Source organism: Trachemys scripta, chromosome 1 (genome assembly GCF_013100865.1).
Source record: "Trachemys scripta elegans isolate TJP31775 chromosome 1, CAS_Tse_1.0, whole genome shotgun sequence".
Lineage (NCBI taxonomy): Eukaryota > Metazoa > Chordata > Testudines > Emydidae > Trachemys > Trachemys scripta.
The window spans coordinates 236,957,606-236,971,811 of NC_048298.1; the positions used below are offsets into that span (position 1 = coordinate 236,957,606).

The 14,206-nt window shown below is 45.3% G+C and overlaps 1 protein-coding gene across 3 annotated transcripts; it reads right to left on the reverse strand.

Moving 5' to 3' along the window:
• Positions 1-3,256: 3,256 nt before the first annotated feature.
• Positions 3,257-13,455, reverse strand: CHAMP1 (chromosome alignment maintaining phosphoprotein 1). 3 transcript variants are annotated; one of them, XM_034758094.1, is made up of 3 exons: positions 13,281-13,455; positions 5,906-6,959; positions 3,257-5,872 (listed from the first exon to the last, which is right to left on the reverse strand). In XM_034758094.1, the coding sequence occupies exons 2-3, from the start codon at positions 6,893-6,895 to the stop codon at positions 4,049-4,051; spliced, it is 2,814 nt and encodes a 937-aa protein (XP_034613985.1). In that variant the 5' UTR covers positions 6,896-6,959; positions 13,281-13,455; the 3' UTR covers positions 3,257-4,048. The 3 variants fall into 3 exon arrangements, with proteins under 3 accessions (XP_034613985.1, XP_034613986.1, XP_034613984.1); XM_034758095.1 differs by having other exon boundaries at positions 3,257-5,852; positions 5,886-6,959; XM_034758093.1 differs by having other exon boundaries at positions 3,257-6,959.
• Between the last annotated feature and the right edge of the window lie 751 nt (positions 13,456-14,206).

Sequence of the window (14,206 nt, forward strand, 5' to 3'; positions counted from 1 at the left end):
TGTAAAATTAATCTGAAAAGTTTTCAAAATAAATCACTTTAAAAATGTATAGTGTGTACCTTCTAAAAATGAAACCTACATCTATCTCTGAGTTGTGAAGAATATGTATTAAGGTTATAACAACCAACAATAATGCACTTTTATGTAGAAATGCATGATTAAATCAAGTCTTCCTGATAATTTAAATCAATTTGATTTAAACCAAATCCACCCTGGCTAGAGACGACATCCCTGCCCATCCTGGCTAATAGCCATTGATGGACCTATCCTCCATGAACTTATCTAGCTTTTTTTTTTTTTTACGCTGTTATAGTCTTGGCCTTCACAACATCCTCTGGCAAGGAATTCCAAGGTTGACACGGCACTGTGTGAAAAAATACTTCCTTTTGTTTGTTTTAAACCTGCTACCTACTAATTTCATTTGGTGACCCCTAGTTCTTGTGTTATGAGCCCATGAAAGTGACCTTCAAATCCTCATGTGATTATGGGAAAACTAGAAGCATATTGCCTGGTACATTATGTACTTGCCCTCCTTACAATGCAGGACTATTGTCTACAGTACAGCCTAGAGTATATTGCTTTCATTGGAAGTAACAAGTTGACTTCCCACTGTTGAAAAGTGCAATGAAAATACACAGTCCGTTACTAATATTTATTCCAGTATAAGTGCATTAATATATGGCCAAAGCAGATAAGCATAACTTACTGTATCTGTTGGAAAATAGCAATGTTAGGTGAGTAACATCCAAAAATAATTAAAACAAAAGGATCCTGTCAAAAGGAAGAAACGAGAGTAGCAAAATACGGACCCTGGACTTCAGAAAAGCAGACAGACTCCCTTAGGGAACTGATGGGCAGGATCCCTTGGGAGGCTAATATGAGGGGGAAAGGAGTTCAGGAGAGCTGGCTGTATTTTAAAGAAGCCTTATTGAGGGCACAGGAACAAACCATCCCGATGTGCAGAAGGAATAGCAAATATGGCAGGCGACTAGCTTGGCTTAACAGTGAAATCTTCAGTGAGCTTAAACTCAAAAAGGGAGCTTACAAGAAGTGGAAATTTGGACAGATGACTAGGGAGGAGTATAAAAATATTGCTAGAGCATGCAGGGGTGTAATCAGGAAGGCCAAGGCACAATTGGAGTTGCAGCTAGCAAGGGATGTGAAAGGTAACAAGAAGGGTTTCTACAGGTATGTTAGCAACAAGAAGGTGGTAAGGGAAAGTGTGGGACCCTTACTGAATGGGGGAAGCAACATAGTGACAAATAATGTGGAAAAAGCTGAAGTACTCAATGCCCTTTTTGCCTTGGTCTTCGCAGACGTCAGCTCCCAGCTCCCACTGGGCAACACGGTATGGGGAGGAGGTGAGCAGCCCTCAGTGGTGAAAGAACAGGTTAAGGACTATTTAGAAAAGCTGGGCGTGCACAAGTCCATGGGGCCGGATCTAATGCATCCAAGGGTGCTGAGGGAGTTGGTTGTTGTGATTGCAGAGCCATTGGCCATTATCTTTGAAAACTTGTAGCAATTGGGGGAGGTGCTGGACAATAGGAAAAAGGCAAATATAGTGCCCATATTTTAAAAAGGGAAGAACGAGAACCCAGGGAACTACAGACCATTCAGCCTCACTTCAATCCCTGGCAAAATCATGGAGCAGTTACTCAAGGAATCCATTTTGAAGCACTTGGAGGAGAGGAAGGTAATCAGCAGCAGTCAATATGGATTCACCAAGGGTAAGTCATACCTGACCAACCTGATTGCTTTCTATGATGAGATAACTGGCTCTCTGGATATGTGGAAAGTGGTGGACGTCATATATCTTGATGTTAACAAAGCTTTTGATACTGTCTCCCAGAGTATTCTTGCCAGCAAGTTAAAGTAGTATGGGCTGGATGAATAGACTATAAGGTGGATAGAAAGCTGGCTAGATCATCGGGTTCAATAGGTAGTGATCAACGGCTCTATGTCTAGTTGACAGCCGGTATCAAGCAGAGTGCCCCAGGGGTTGGTCCTGGAGCCAGTTTTGTTCAACATTTTTATTAATGATCTGGATGATGGGATGAATTGCACCCTCAGCAAGTTTGCAGATGACACTAAGCTGGGGGGAGAGGTAGATATGCTGCAGGGTAGGGATAGGGTCCAGAGTGACCTAGACAAATTGGAAGATTGGGCCAAAAGAAATCTGATGAGGTTCAACAAGGACAAGTGCAGAGTCCTGCACTTAGGAAGGAAGAATCCCATGCACTGCTACAGGCTGAGGACCAACTGGCTAAGTAGCAGTTCTGCAGAAAAGCACCTGGGGATTACAGTGGATGAGAAGCTGGATATGAATCAGCAGTGTGCCCTTGTTGCCAAGAAGGTAATGGTATATTGGGCTGTATTACTAGGAGCATTACCAGCAGATTGAGGGAAGTGATTATTCCCCTCTATTCAGCACTGGTGACACCATACCTGGAGTATTGTGTCCAGTTTTGGTCCCCGCACTACAGAAGGGATGTGGACAAATTGGAGAGAGTTCAGCGGAGGGCAACGAAAATGATTAGGGGGTTGGGGCACATGACTTACGAGGAGAGGCTGAGGGAACTGGGGTTATTTAGTCTGCAGAAGAGACGAGCAAATTGGGATTTGACGAGCAAATTGGGATTCAACTATCTGAAGGGGGGTTCCAAAGAGGATGGAGCTAGGCTGTTCTCCGTGGTGGCAGATGACAGAACAAGAAGCAGTGGTCTCAAGTTGAAGTTGGGGGAGTCTAGGTTGGATATTAGGAAACATTTTCACTAGGAGGGTGGTGAAGCACTGGAATGGATTACCTAGGGAGGTGGTGGAATCTCCATCCTTAGAGGTTTTTAAGGCCCAGCTTAACAAAGCCCTGGCTGGGATGATTTAGTTGGTGTTAGTGCTGCTTTGAGCAGGGGATTAGACTAGATGATCTCCTGAGGTCTCTTCCAACCCTAATATTCTATGATTCTACGGTTCTATGAAAGGGATTGGAAATGGGACAAAACACTAAAATAGTGTATGCGTTCCCTACCATGGTATATTACAAGTATTTTCTTCCTCTTACATTTAATGCTCCTTTCCAAAGTACAGACATGGGAGTTTAAACTATTTTTACTTCCATGAACAGAAAGCTATAATACCTACAGAAAAACTTCAGATTTATTCTGCACTGAATGCTGCTATTCAAAAGTATTTGAGACTACAACATAGTGGACTATCACAGGCTTTTCTTTTAAAGACTAGACAAAAACAATGCCCAGTATTCAAGTTAGCCTTTTATTAAAAGATTGAAGCATAACATTTTACCAGATACAAGAAATTCAGTTTTCTCTGGCATACCAAAACATCGGAGTCAACAAGAGAAAATTCTGGTTGCTGTATATATATAGTCAATCTGATATTACTCCATCAATTTAATGTATATTAGCACATGCTTAAAACATGGTCAAAATACGTCACAAAATAAGTACCTTGACATTTTTTTATAGTCAGACAAATAATTCAAAGAGATGAGAGCAGTGAATTTCCAACAAATGCTACATACTCAATCACAAGCTCATGGCATAATTATTCCAGAGAACCAACATCATTCTTTCATGCCTGATCAAACTTTCAGTTTCATGGGCAACTAATTTTGAGGCTTTGCTTCACATTTTAAAAAATAAGACATTTGAGATGTGAAAAACTAAGTTCAGTCTTCACAGTAATATGATATGGGTTGTTTGCCACACACACCTCTACTTTATTGCCTGCATGTTTTACAACAATCTTTACAAAACTAGTTTTCACCCCTGTTTTGGTTTCAGAAATATAGCATCTCTGACTAATAAAGTATGAATTTATTGATGAATAAAACAGGGACATGAACGTGTATTTATAACAACTTTTGAATAATAAATCCTTTCAGTAATACAGCTATAAGACAAGTTAAACACAGTACAATAAACCATGCATCTTTTGACTTGTCAGATCAGCTAAACTACTTACTTAGCTAACATACAGCAATACTTATATATTTTAGTAAATTCAACTCATTGAATATAAGAAAAAAAAATCACATTTGTTCAAGTGGTTCAAGGCAGTCCAAATGCTTTTTATTTGTATCTTCACTATGACGGCTTTGGCAATGGGTTAAATGTTTCTTAAAGCCTCTGGGAAAATTTGATTCAAAATTACAGCGTGGACATTTAAGCAAACTTTGACCATGAGCAGCAACATGGTTTTTAAGAAGGGACTCCAAAAGAAAAGCCTTTCCACATATTTTACATTTGTAGGGGCTTTGAACATTATGCTTGTTAACTAAATGATGCAAAACAGCACCTTTTTTCATTGCACGACAGCAACAAATTTTGCAATAATACTTTCCCTTTCCACGCTTCATATATTTTGCAATCTCTTCTTCTGAGATGAAAGCCTCTTTCTCTTCTGTAAACTGCAGTACGCACTGTGGCTGAATGGGAGTAGTTGCATCTATTTTGCTCTCTTTGTTGTAATCAGATGATTCCGTATCAAACTGTTCTTGATCACTATTTGATTCTTGTTCTTTTATCTCGACAGAATCCATCTCTGTTTTTCCACATTCACTGTTATTTAGTTCATTATCGGAGGTCTCCTGGTTTTCCTTCTTAGGCTTCTTTTTGGGGCATGAATACAACATATCTTCTGAAGGCTCCTTCACTAAGATTGACTGCTCTTCCTGAGACAATAGATCATCCAGTGTTTTTTGGTCTTCTAAACTCTGAGCTAGGAAATCACTCTCATCGGACTCAATAGGCGTCTGGGGCTCAGAGGAAACAGCTGAAGCAGGTTTGAGAGACTCAGGAAAAAGAACATTTTTCTGGACCTCAGAGGAAACAGAAGGAGCAGGCTTGTGGGGATCAGTAGAAAGAGCATGTTTCTGCACATCAGAGGAAACAGCAGGAGCAGGTTTCTGGGTCTCAGAAAACAGAGCATGCTTCTGGACATCAGGGGAAACACCACATTTCTGCGGCTCAGTATAGGCTTGTTTTTGTGTCTCTGGAGAAACAGCAGGAGCAGGTTTCTGGGACTCAGTGAAGAGGGCATGTTTCTGCGCCTCAGGAGAAACAGCAGGAGCAGGTTTCTGGGACTCAGTGAAGGGGACAGGTTTCTGGATCTCAGGGGAGGCAGCAGGAGAAGCTTTCTGAGACTCTGGGAAGCAAGTATGTTCCTGGACTTCAGGGGAAACAGCCGCAAGTTTCTGGGGCTCTGGGAAGAAGGCCTGTTTCTGGACTTCAGGAGAGAAAGGAGCAGGTTTCTGGGACTCAGTAAAGAGGATATGTTTCTGGACTTCAGGGGAAACAGTAGGAGCAGACACCTGAGGCTCAGGGAAGAAAGCACGTTTCTGGACCTCAGACGAAGCAGCAGGAGCAGATTTTCGAGGCTCAGAGAAGAGGGCTCTTTTCCGGGATTCAGGGAAGAGGGCCCGTTTCTGTCCCTCAGGGGAAATGGTGGGGGCAGACTTCTGAGTCTCAGAGAAGAAGGTTGACTTCCGGGACTCGGAAGTAAGTTTCCAAGACTCTGGAGACATTGAGGGAGCAGGTTTACGAAGATCAGAAAACAAAGATGATTTCCAAACATCAGAGGAAACAGTGTGACTAGGTTTTCGGAGTTCAGGTGAAACAGGGGGAGCAGACATCCAAGTATCAGGAGAAAGAACAGGTTTCCAACCTTCAGGGTATACAGAGGAGATGGGTTTCCATGGCTCAGACGAAACAAGAGTAGATTTCTGGGGTTCAGAGAAGGATGCAGGTTTCCAAGGGTCAGGAGCAGGCCTCCGCGGCTCAGGGGAGACCACTGGGGCAGGCCTCCGCGGCTCGGGGGAGACCACCGGGGCGGGCCTCCGCGGCTCGGGGGAGACCACCGGGGCGGGCCTCCGCGGCTCGGGGGAGACCACCGGGGCAGGTTTTGGAGGCCAGGGAGAGACAGCGGTGGGAGATTTCTGTAGCTCATGAGAAATAGCAGCAGCAGGCCTCCAGGGCTCAGGAGAAGCAGAGGGAGCAGGCCTCCACGATTCTGGGGAAATTGCAGAAGCAGGTCTGCGGGGCTCCGGAGACAAAGCAGGAGCAGGCCTCCGCGTCTGAGTCATATGCCTGCGGGGCTCCGGGGACACAGCCGGGGAACGCCTGCGGGGCTCCGGAGACACCGCCGGGGAACGCCTGCGGGGCTCAGGGGACACTGCTGGAGCAGGCTTCTGGGGCTCCGGAGACACCACTGGTGAACGCCTTCGAGGCTCAGGGGACACCGCTGGGGCAGGCTTCTGGGGCTCAGGGGACACTGCCGGGGCAGGCTTCTGGGGCTCAGGAGACATGGCTGGGGAATGCCTGAGGGGCTCAGGGGACACTGCCGGGGCAGGCTTCTGGGGCTCAGGGGACACTGCTGGGGCAGGCTTCTCAGGTTCAGGGGACACCACCAGGGCAGGCTTCTCAGGTTCAGGGGACACCGCCGGTTTCTGAAGCTTGGGGGAAATAACTGGGTCAGGTTTTGGGGGTTCAGGGGAAAGGGCAGGTTTGTGTGGTTCAGGGGAAAGGGCAGGTTTGTGTGACTCCCGAATGAGTGTTGTTTTCAGGGGTTCAGTCTCAGCTTCTAACTGATCTTTCTGGTCTTCATTCCACTTTTCAGGTACTGCATGTTGTGATGTGATGTGATAATAAACGTTGCAATACATCTTGCTGGTAAAGAAACATTTGTGACAGTGGAACAGTTTTGCACTTTTCTGATAAAATATAAGTTTACCTAAACCAGCAGCATCCATTTCATCACAATACTCTGGGTGGATGGTACCCATATGAATTTGTATGTTTTCATAATCTGTCCCTCTGAAACTGCAGTGATCACATTCTAAACGCTCTGATGTTTTACGCAGTATCTGGAACATGTCCATTTTTTTTATGGTCCGTTGGAGCTTGCACAGCACTACAAGTCTAAAACAGCAAGCTTCTGTATTCCTGCAATAGAGGTAAAACAGTGCATATTTAGCTCATATAATACAAAATTTACTTTTTAACTTTTATTCATTTTGAATTAGCTTGATGCTCTTCTCCATTTCTAGAATAAAAATTAATCCCAGCTAGATCAAGCCAATCCAGACATTTACAAACCCCCAAGATAGTTACGAAAAAGTGTCATCGCCATCTGAATCTTTCTTCACACAAAATCCACATACTTCTCTTACATAGCAAATTGATATATGAATTTAATAAATTATTGAAGAAATACAAATACGATTTCCCCTAGGCCTGCAAGTCACTGCACAAAGTGGAGTTTGTGCAAGTAATTTAAATTCTATTTCTGTTTACCAGGTGGGTCTGGTTGGTATATATTTATCAGCGGAGCGACTTTGCAAATAAACCACATGCAAGGGACCTATATAACAAATATTTAGCTCATGGCACCATGTTCATCTGACAAACATTTCTTTGCTTGATGTGAGAATACTTATACTACACATTTCATCTGAAAAGTAGACAGCACTTTACAAAGTTAATCTTTGCAAAACCACTGTAGGACTGTTATCTTCATTTTACAGATTAATAAACTATAATGAGAAATTAACCATCTGGGACAAGGCCACATAAGCATTTCATAAAGCTGTAAATAGAATCATGAGTTCCTAACTGTCAACTACTCTATTCACTAAACCCTCCTTTCCATACTGTAATTATTTTTCATGAAAAAACACATTTGTGGCACACAGAATGACGGTAAATTAAAAAACCATGCTGCGGTCTGAAGTCTGTCTACCTGCTGTTGTTACACTTAGGATTACCAACATTGAAAAAGCAGAGAAAAAAATATTTCTTTTTCAGTTTTTTGTGCATTTGACAGCCCTTTTTATAGGTGGTTTCTCCAGTATGTACGGGTTTTTCACACAATGGAAGTGAATACAAATGTTTATAAAATAAAAAACTGACTGTAAAACCAAAACAAAATCAAAGAGATTAAGACAGATGCAGCAGAACGGGTGACAGCGGATGGATCACTTGATGATTACGTGATCAATTCATTCCCTCTGGGGCACCTGGCATTGGCCACTGTTAGAAGACAGAATACTGGGCTAGATGGATCTTCGGTCTGACGAATGGCCAGTATGGCCGTTCTTATGTAACTCATTTTAAAAAAACTGACTAGATTTCAACTGATAGCGTCTCCAACAGTGAAAAGTGACAGTGTGATAACAAGATGTCTAGATAAATTATTGCTGTAAATAGAAGTCCCAGTCTAACCATCAACCATTTTCACCTGTTTTCATCGGTGCCCTTGTACTGGGAGAGGAATGTATGTGTGGTAGTAAACTATTAATAATATTATTGTTAATATTATTATTTATTTGTATTGAGGTAGTGTCTAGGAGACCCAGTCTGGAAGTAAGGTTGAGTCACTGCTCTAGGGCTGAGAAAAAAATCCTTCACATACGCACAGAAAAATGGTCACCCAACTGTACACTTCCGTATTGAGAAATAATTAATCTACCTAAAAGATGGAAGCTTTTTCTTTTTTCCTGGAAGACATAGCTTTGATTTACACACATCTTGAAACGAGAAACATGGGTTAAAAAAAACCTTTGAGATTTTATTATTTATTTTAATCCTTACTATAACTCTGGATGGCCTCACTACTCATACTAAATGTTCAATCCTTTTATGAATCCTGCTAAACTGCTGGTTTCAATTATATCTTGTGGCAACAAGTTCCACAGGCTAAATGTACATTATGTTTCTTTTTAATTTTATTGAACACCTTATCCTTTTATTGCGAGAATGGGTGGATAAGATGGGTCCTTTTACCTTTTCCATACCACTTATTATACATACCTTTATTATATCCCCCTCTATACTAAACCATCCCAAATCTCTTCAACATCTTTTCATATGGAAGCTCTTCCATACCCCTAATTTGTTGTGTGTCTCTGAGCCTCTCTCTTCCTCCCTTCATGTCCAATTATTTTCAGAATTTCTTGATACATGGCATATTACTAACCATTCTTGGGAGGCTGAATTATTTTATACTTCAATGCATTTTATATTTATAGGAATTTCTGTGGTTTAACACTACCCTTTGGCTTTCATTGTCTCCCAAATGAAAGCATAAAAATAAGGTGAGTCTGTAACAGATTGGGATCAGAATGCATCAAATTGTGAGCTCCATTTTTATTGTAACCACCACACTGTGCTACATGCTAAACATGTGCAATGTTGACTAAGTCTATGTCTACACTAGAGACAAAGTGGTACAACTGTACCACTGCAGCTATGCTGCTGTAAGGTCTCCCATGTAGCCACTCTACGCTGATGCCAGAGAGCTCTCCCGTCAGCATAATTAAACCATCCCCAACGAGCAGCAATGGACACAGTGCTGTCCACACCAGCGCTTTTGTCAGTGAAACTTATGTAAGAGGTGTGGTTTTTTCACACCCGACTGACAAAAGTTTTACCAACAAAAATGCTAGTATAGCCATAGCCTCTAAGACAAGTCTATTGTAACATATTGAGCCACTATCCTGCCCAGGAGGGTGCTTGTCACCTCACTGAAGGACTACCACTGAAGGTATCAGAGCAATCTAGGCCAGTGGTTCTCAAACTTTCGTATTGGTGATCCCTTTCACACAGCAAGCATGTGAATGCAACCCCCCCTTCTACATTAAGACCACTTTTTTTATATTTAACACTACTTTAAATGCTGGAGGCGAAGTAGGGTTTGGGATGGAAGATGACAGTTCTAGACGCTCCACATAATAACTTTGGGACCCCCCTGTTTGAAAACCCATGATCTAGGCCCATTAATTTTAACTGTTCTCATCTGCTGATTACTCCCATGGATTTTCTAAACAGGACCATCAGCATAGTTGGTAGATCTGCAGCTTCTCAGCCTGGATACATGACAAAAATAAAGGGGGGATTGCTTCTTTGAGAAGGGGACCATCCATCCTACATACAAGAACAACTAGCTGGAGAGAGAGAGAAGGCAAGAGGGACTCTGCCTAGTCTAAAACACTGATAAGACCTCACACTTACAGAAAGAGTGACTAGAAGGGTGTGCATCTCAAGACATCTGTTACTTTGCAAAGATCTGTAACTTTACTGTTTTCTTAAGAATAAAGTGACGCTAAGAAATTCCTTTGCTAAGCCTGTGATTCTGGCTTCCCTGCCATGTTGTCCCGGATGGGGTTAAACTAGAAGGCAGAGTGCCAGCGTGTAAAGGACTTGGGGGCTCAGGAGGTCAGAGGCACTGGTCCCAGGGTCTGAGGTGGCTACACTATGGAGTCCATGCAGGATGGATTGATTTAAATCACCCATTTTAATCATGATTTAAATCAACAAGCAAGAAACCTTGTTTTATATCATCAATTTTAGTGTTGTATGTACAAATACATGTACTTTTTATTTTCCTAAAGAAAAGTGATCATCATTGGTTGGTAAGTATTAAAACATGTTCATTTCCAACTAAATATAGCCTGTACATTTCTGATCAATGTATCTTTCAATATTTTAAAACTAATAGATCTCATCTTCTCATCTAGTTTTTAGTCACAGAGCGGAAGAGGAAAACAAGCTGTTGGTTTTGTTTGGTTTTTTTTTTTAAACTTTTAATGAACTAGGTATTAAACTGAAGTAACTGAATAAAGTGAAATGAAGGAAATATTCCCGCTTCACCTACGAAAGAGGCTACTGTTGTCAAAAGCTGGTTTATCATCTCAATATACTCTGGTTCCAGGTTCTTCACCAGGGGCTTCCACTAGTTCAGTGGTTTGACTTTAAAATTTTGCCACCAAACGTAGTTTGATTTTTTTTTAATTTAAACTATTTTAATAAATTATAGTAAATTTAGGCTTAGCATAGATAGACAATTTAAAATTTAATTTTAAATAGATTTATTTTAAAGAGAAAAATGTATTTAACAAATAAAAATATGATTTAAATACAAAACAGTCCTCTTTTTCAAGTACATTACATGAGGATATTGAATTGGCTGAAAATTCATCCCATGCCAGAATTAGTTTTCAGAAACATTTATAATATAATTAACAACAACAACATTTTCTTGGTAATATCAGATTTAGAATCTAAGTTTAGCAAAAAATTAGATTAATTTAGCTGTAAAGATAGTTAAATTGGAAAGAAAAATTTAATTGGCAAAATCCATCTATAATCACATCTGAACATATTCTCCTGAACTCTTCTCTCTCTTACTTTATTGCATCTTAATTTCTTTCCTTACTGACTTTTCTAACTCCTTTCCTTAAGCAGCGCCGGCTCTAGGATTTTTGCTGCCCCAAGCAAAAACAATTTTGGCCGCCCCCGCCCCCCGTTTTTTTCTTACCCCACCCCCGGGCCCCGCCTCAACTCCACCCCTTCCCCAAATCCCCAGCCCTGCCTCCTCCCCCCAGGCTCTCAAGCCTAGGAGGGAGGGAAGGAGAGGGAGAAGCAGCGTGTATGCCGTGGCCACTCGGGGTCTCCCCCTCCCTCCCAGGCTTTCAAACCTGGGAGGGAGGGCGAGCAGTGGCGCGCGAGCGGCAGCAGCGGAGGTGAGTTAGGGGTGGCCGGGGCACATTTTTAGGGGCGGCATGGCCCGCGCCAGAATGCCGCCCCTAAAAATGTGCCGCCCCAAACACCAGCTTGTTTTGCTGGTGCCTAGAGCCGGCCCTGTCCTTAAGATCTCCCAAAGTCACTGCTACTCAGGCACCTGCACCAACTACTATATGGTACTGCTGCCCACCTTCATAGATGTACCAAAAAGTGTGCACAAATCACACACAAACCATTTCAGGATCCACTTCTAAAATACCACTCAATAGAATTGCTCGCCCCTTCCTCATATACCTAAAATCATAATCCAGATGTGGCCAAACTGTGGCTCATGAGCCATATGTGGCTTTTTTACAGTTAAAGTGTCTCACAGCCCACGCCATCCCCACTCCTTCACCTACCAGACTGTGCAGGGGAGTGGGGAAGAGGGGCCTCAGGGCATCTGCCCTGCAGCGGGGTAGTGGGATTCTGCCCTCTGGAGAGGGGGGAACTAAGGGCTTTAGCTCCACAAGGTGATGTCAGGGCAGAAGCGCAGCGCCACAGCAGTCACTGCCCCACAGGGCAGGTTGTGCATTTCTTGCGGCTCTTGAGCTTCTGAAGATTATTGTATGTGACTCGGAAGATCAGAAAATTTGGCCTCCCCGACATAAAAAAAAAAAATTATTGCCACTCTGAATAGGTTAATTTGCACCCCTCCCTATGGAGCTATGGGATTATATAGCCCAGTGGTCAGCAACCTGCGGCACACAGGCTGATTTACGGCCTGGGGTCCCCGCCACTGGCCCCGCTCAGCCCGCTCCCGGCCTGGATGGACAGAATCCCAGGCCAGCAAGGGCTGAGCGGGGCCAGCAGCAGGGACCCCGGCGGGCACGGGCCGGCAGAAAGAACCCCAGACCGGCAGCCGGCTGAGCGGCTCAGCCCGCTGCCAGCCTGGGGTTCCATCTGCCGGCCTCTGTAAATGTAAAATGAATTACTCGCACGCGAAACCTTAAATTACCATGAATAAATGAAGAGCTGGCACACCACTTCTGAAAGGTTACGGACACCTGAGATAGCCCATCAAGTTGATTCTAATAACAAGTGACGGGGACAGTCCCTGAAAAATTGCATGCTGTAGAAAAACTCCTTTACTTGAGAAAACATTATCCTAAATTATTAAAAAAGAACGAAAGTTTGCAATTCAGTTAACCTGGCTCTATTTCGAGCAGCTGTTTTTGTTTGCTTGCTTTTCTCGCCACTGGAGCAATGAAATCGGCTGCCCGCCCAGGTCTCAGTACCGCACGGCGCGGGTTTCAAAGGCTGTTTACATTAACTACCGCTTTCACCATTCTTTTTCTTTAGTATTTTGATTCCGCGTTTTCTATTGCTGTAAACCTCAATATAAACCTGGGGGCAGGGTTTACACATGTGAAGGCTGGGACCAAAATCGCGCGGGGGGGGGGAAGAGGGGGGATTTCACGCCCCCACACGGCGGCAGCCCCCTCGCACTTCCGGCTCGGGCCCTAGACAGGGGCAGCCCGGGGGCGTGTGGGGGAGGGGATCCCGCAGCCCGAAGAGCGGGGGAGGGGCCTGGGCGCGAGTCTGACCGGCAGTGACCGGCCCCGAGCACTTTACGGGGGGGGGCGGGTCTCCAGCGGGAACGGCCCCAGCACTGAGGGTGGGAGCGGGTGCGGAGGCCTCGGTCCCGCTCCTGCCCGGAGATGGTTTCCACACTCGTACCCGCCCTTTCCCGGCCGGACTCACCGCGGCGGCGCCGCCGCAAGGGGCGGGGGGTGTCTCTCGATCGCGTTGTTCCCGCCGCTCCGGTGAGGCGGGGGCTCCGCGCGCGGCCAGACCCCGGGGTGGGCGCGGCCTCTCCAATGGCGGCGGCGGCTGCTGCAGGCCGGGCTGAGGGCGCTGCTGGCGGAGATGGGGAGGGGGCGGGGGGAGAACAGGGGGAGGCGCGCGGCCAAACAGCGGAGACTTTATTGGGTCTCCGGCCCTTCCCGCTGCCCAACCGGAAACGCCGCAGCTGTCTCGGCCCCGCCCCCCACCGCGCGAGACCGCAGGCGCCCCCGGGGAACGTGCCGCTGCCTTCTGGTGTCGTGCGCGCGCACAGCGAGACGGGGTGGGCGGGCCGACGAGACAGTTGCGGCTGGAGTGTGTAGCGGGGGCAGTGCGGGGGGGAGAGAACGCGCGGGGGCCGTTGCAGGCGGTGAGGCCAGTGGGAGGCCCCGTTCGGGGAAGCGCGCGCAAGGCTGGGGCAGGTGCCGCACGTGCAGCAGCCAGGCAGGGACCGATCCAGCGCCTGGGGCGGGAACCAGCTTGTGCCTAGTGAGGGGCCCTGGTGATGTGATTCGCGGGGAGGTGGCCCCTGTAATGGGTGGGAAAGGAGCATCTGTTACACACCCCCAGGCGGTGCCAGTGCCTCCCACTCACTGCTGCCCCTCTCCCCGCACCCATCCTTCACATTCTGGGGTTTCTTCTTCCTCCCTCCCCAAAAACTCCCTGAGGCACTGGCTACATTGGGAATTTCCCCTGTTTTCCAACTGGGCTACATGCCGCGGTTGTGACTCCAGGCTTTGCTCACCTACGCGTGGTGTTTGCATATTCTGATATGCCAATGGCTAGAATTGTGCAAATTCCCAAAGCAGATAAAGCTGGAGACCCAGCATGAGATTTAACTGGCT

Bases quoted from the DNA above. Each gene is read 5' to 3' on its own strand.
- CHAMP1 (XM_034758093.1), bottom strand. From the start codon at position 6,895: ATGGACATGTTCCAGATACTGCGTAAAACATCAGAGCGTTTAGAATGT.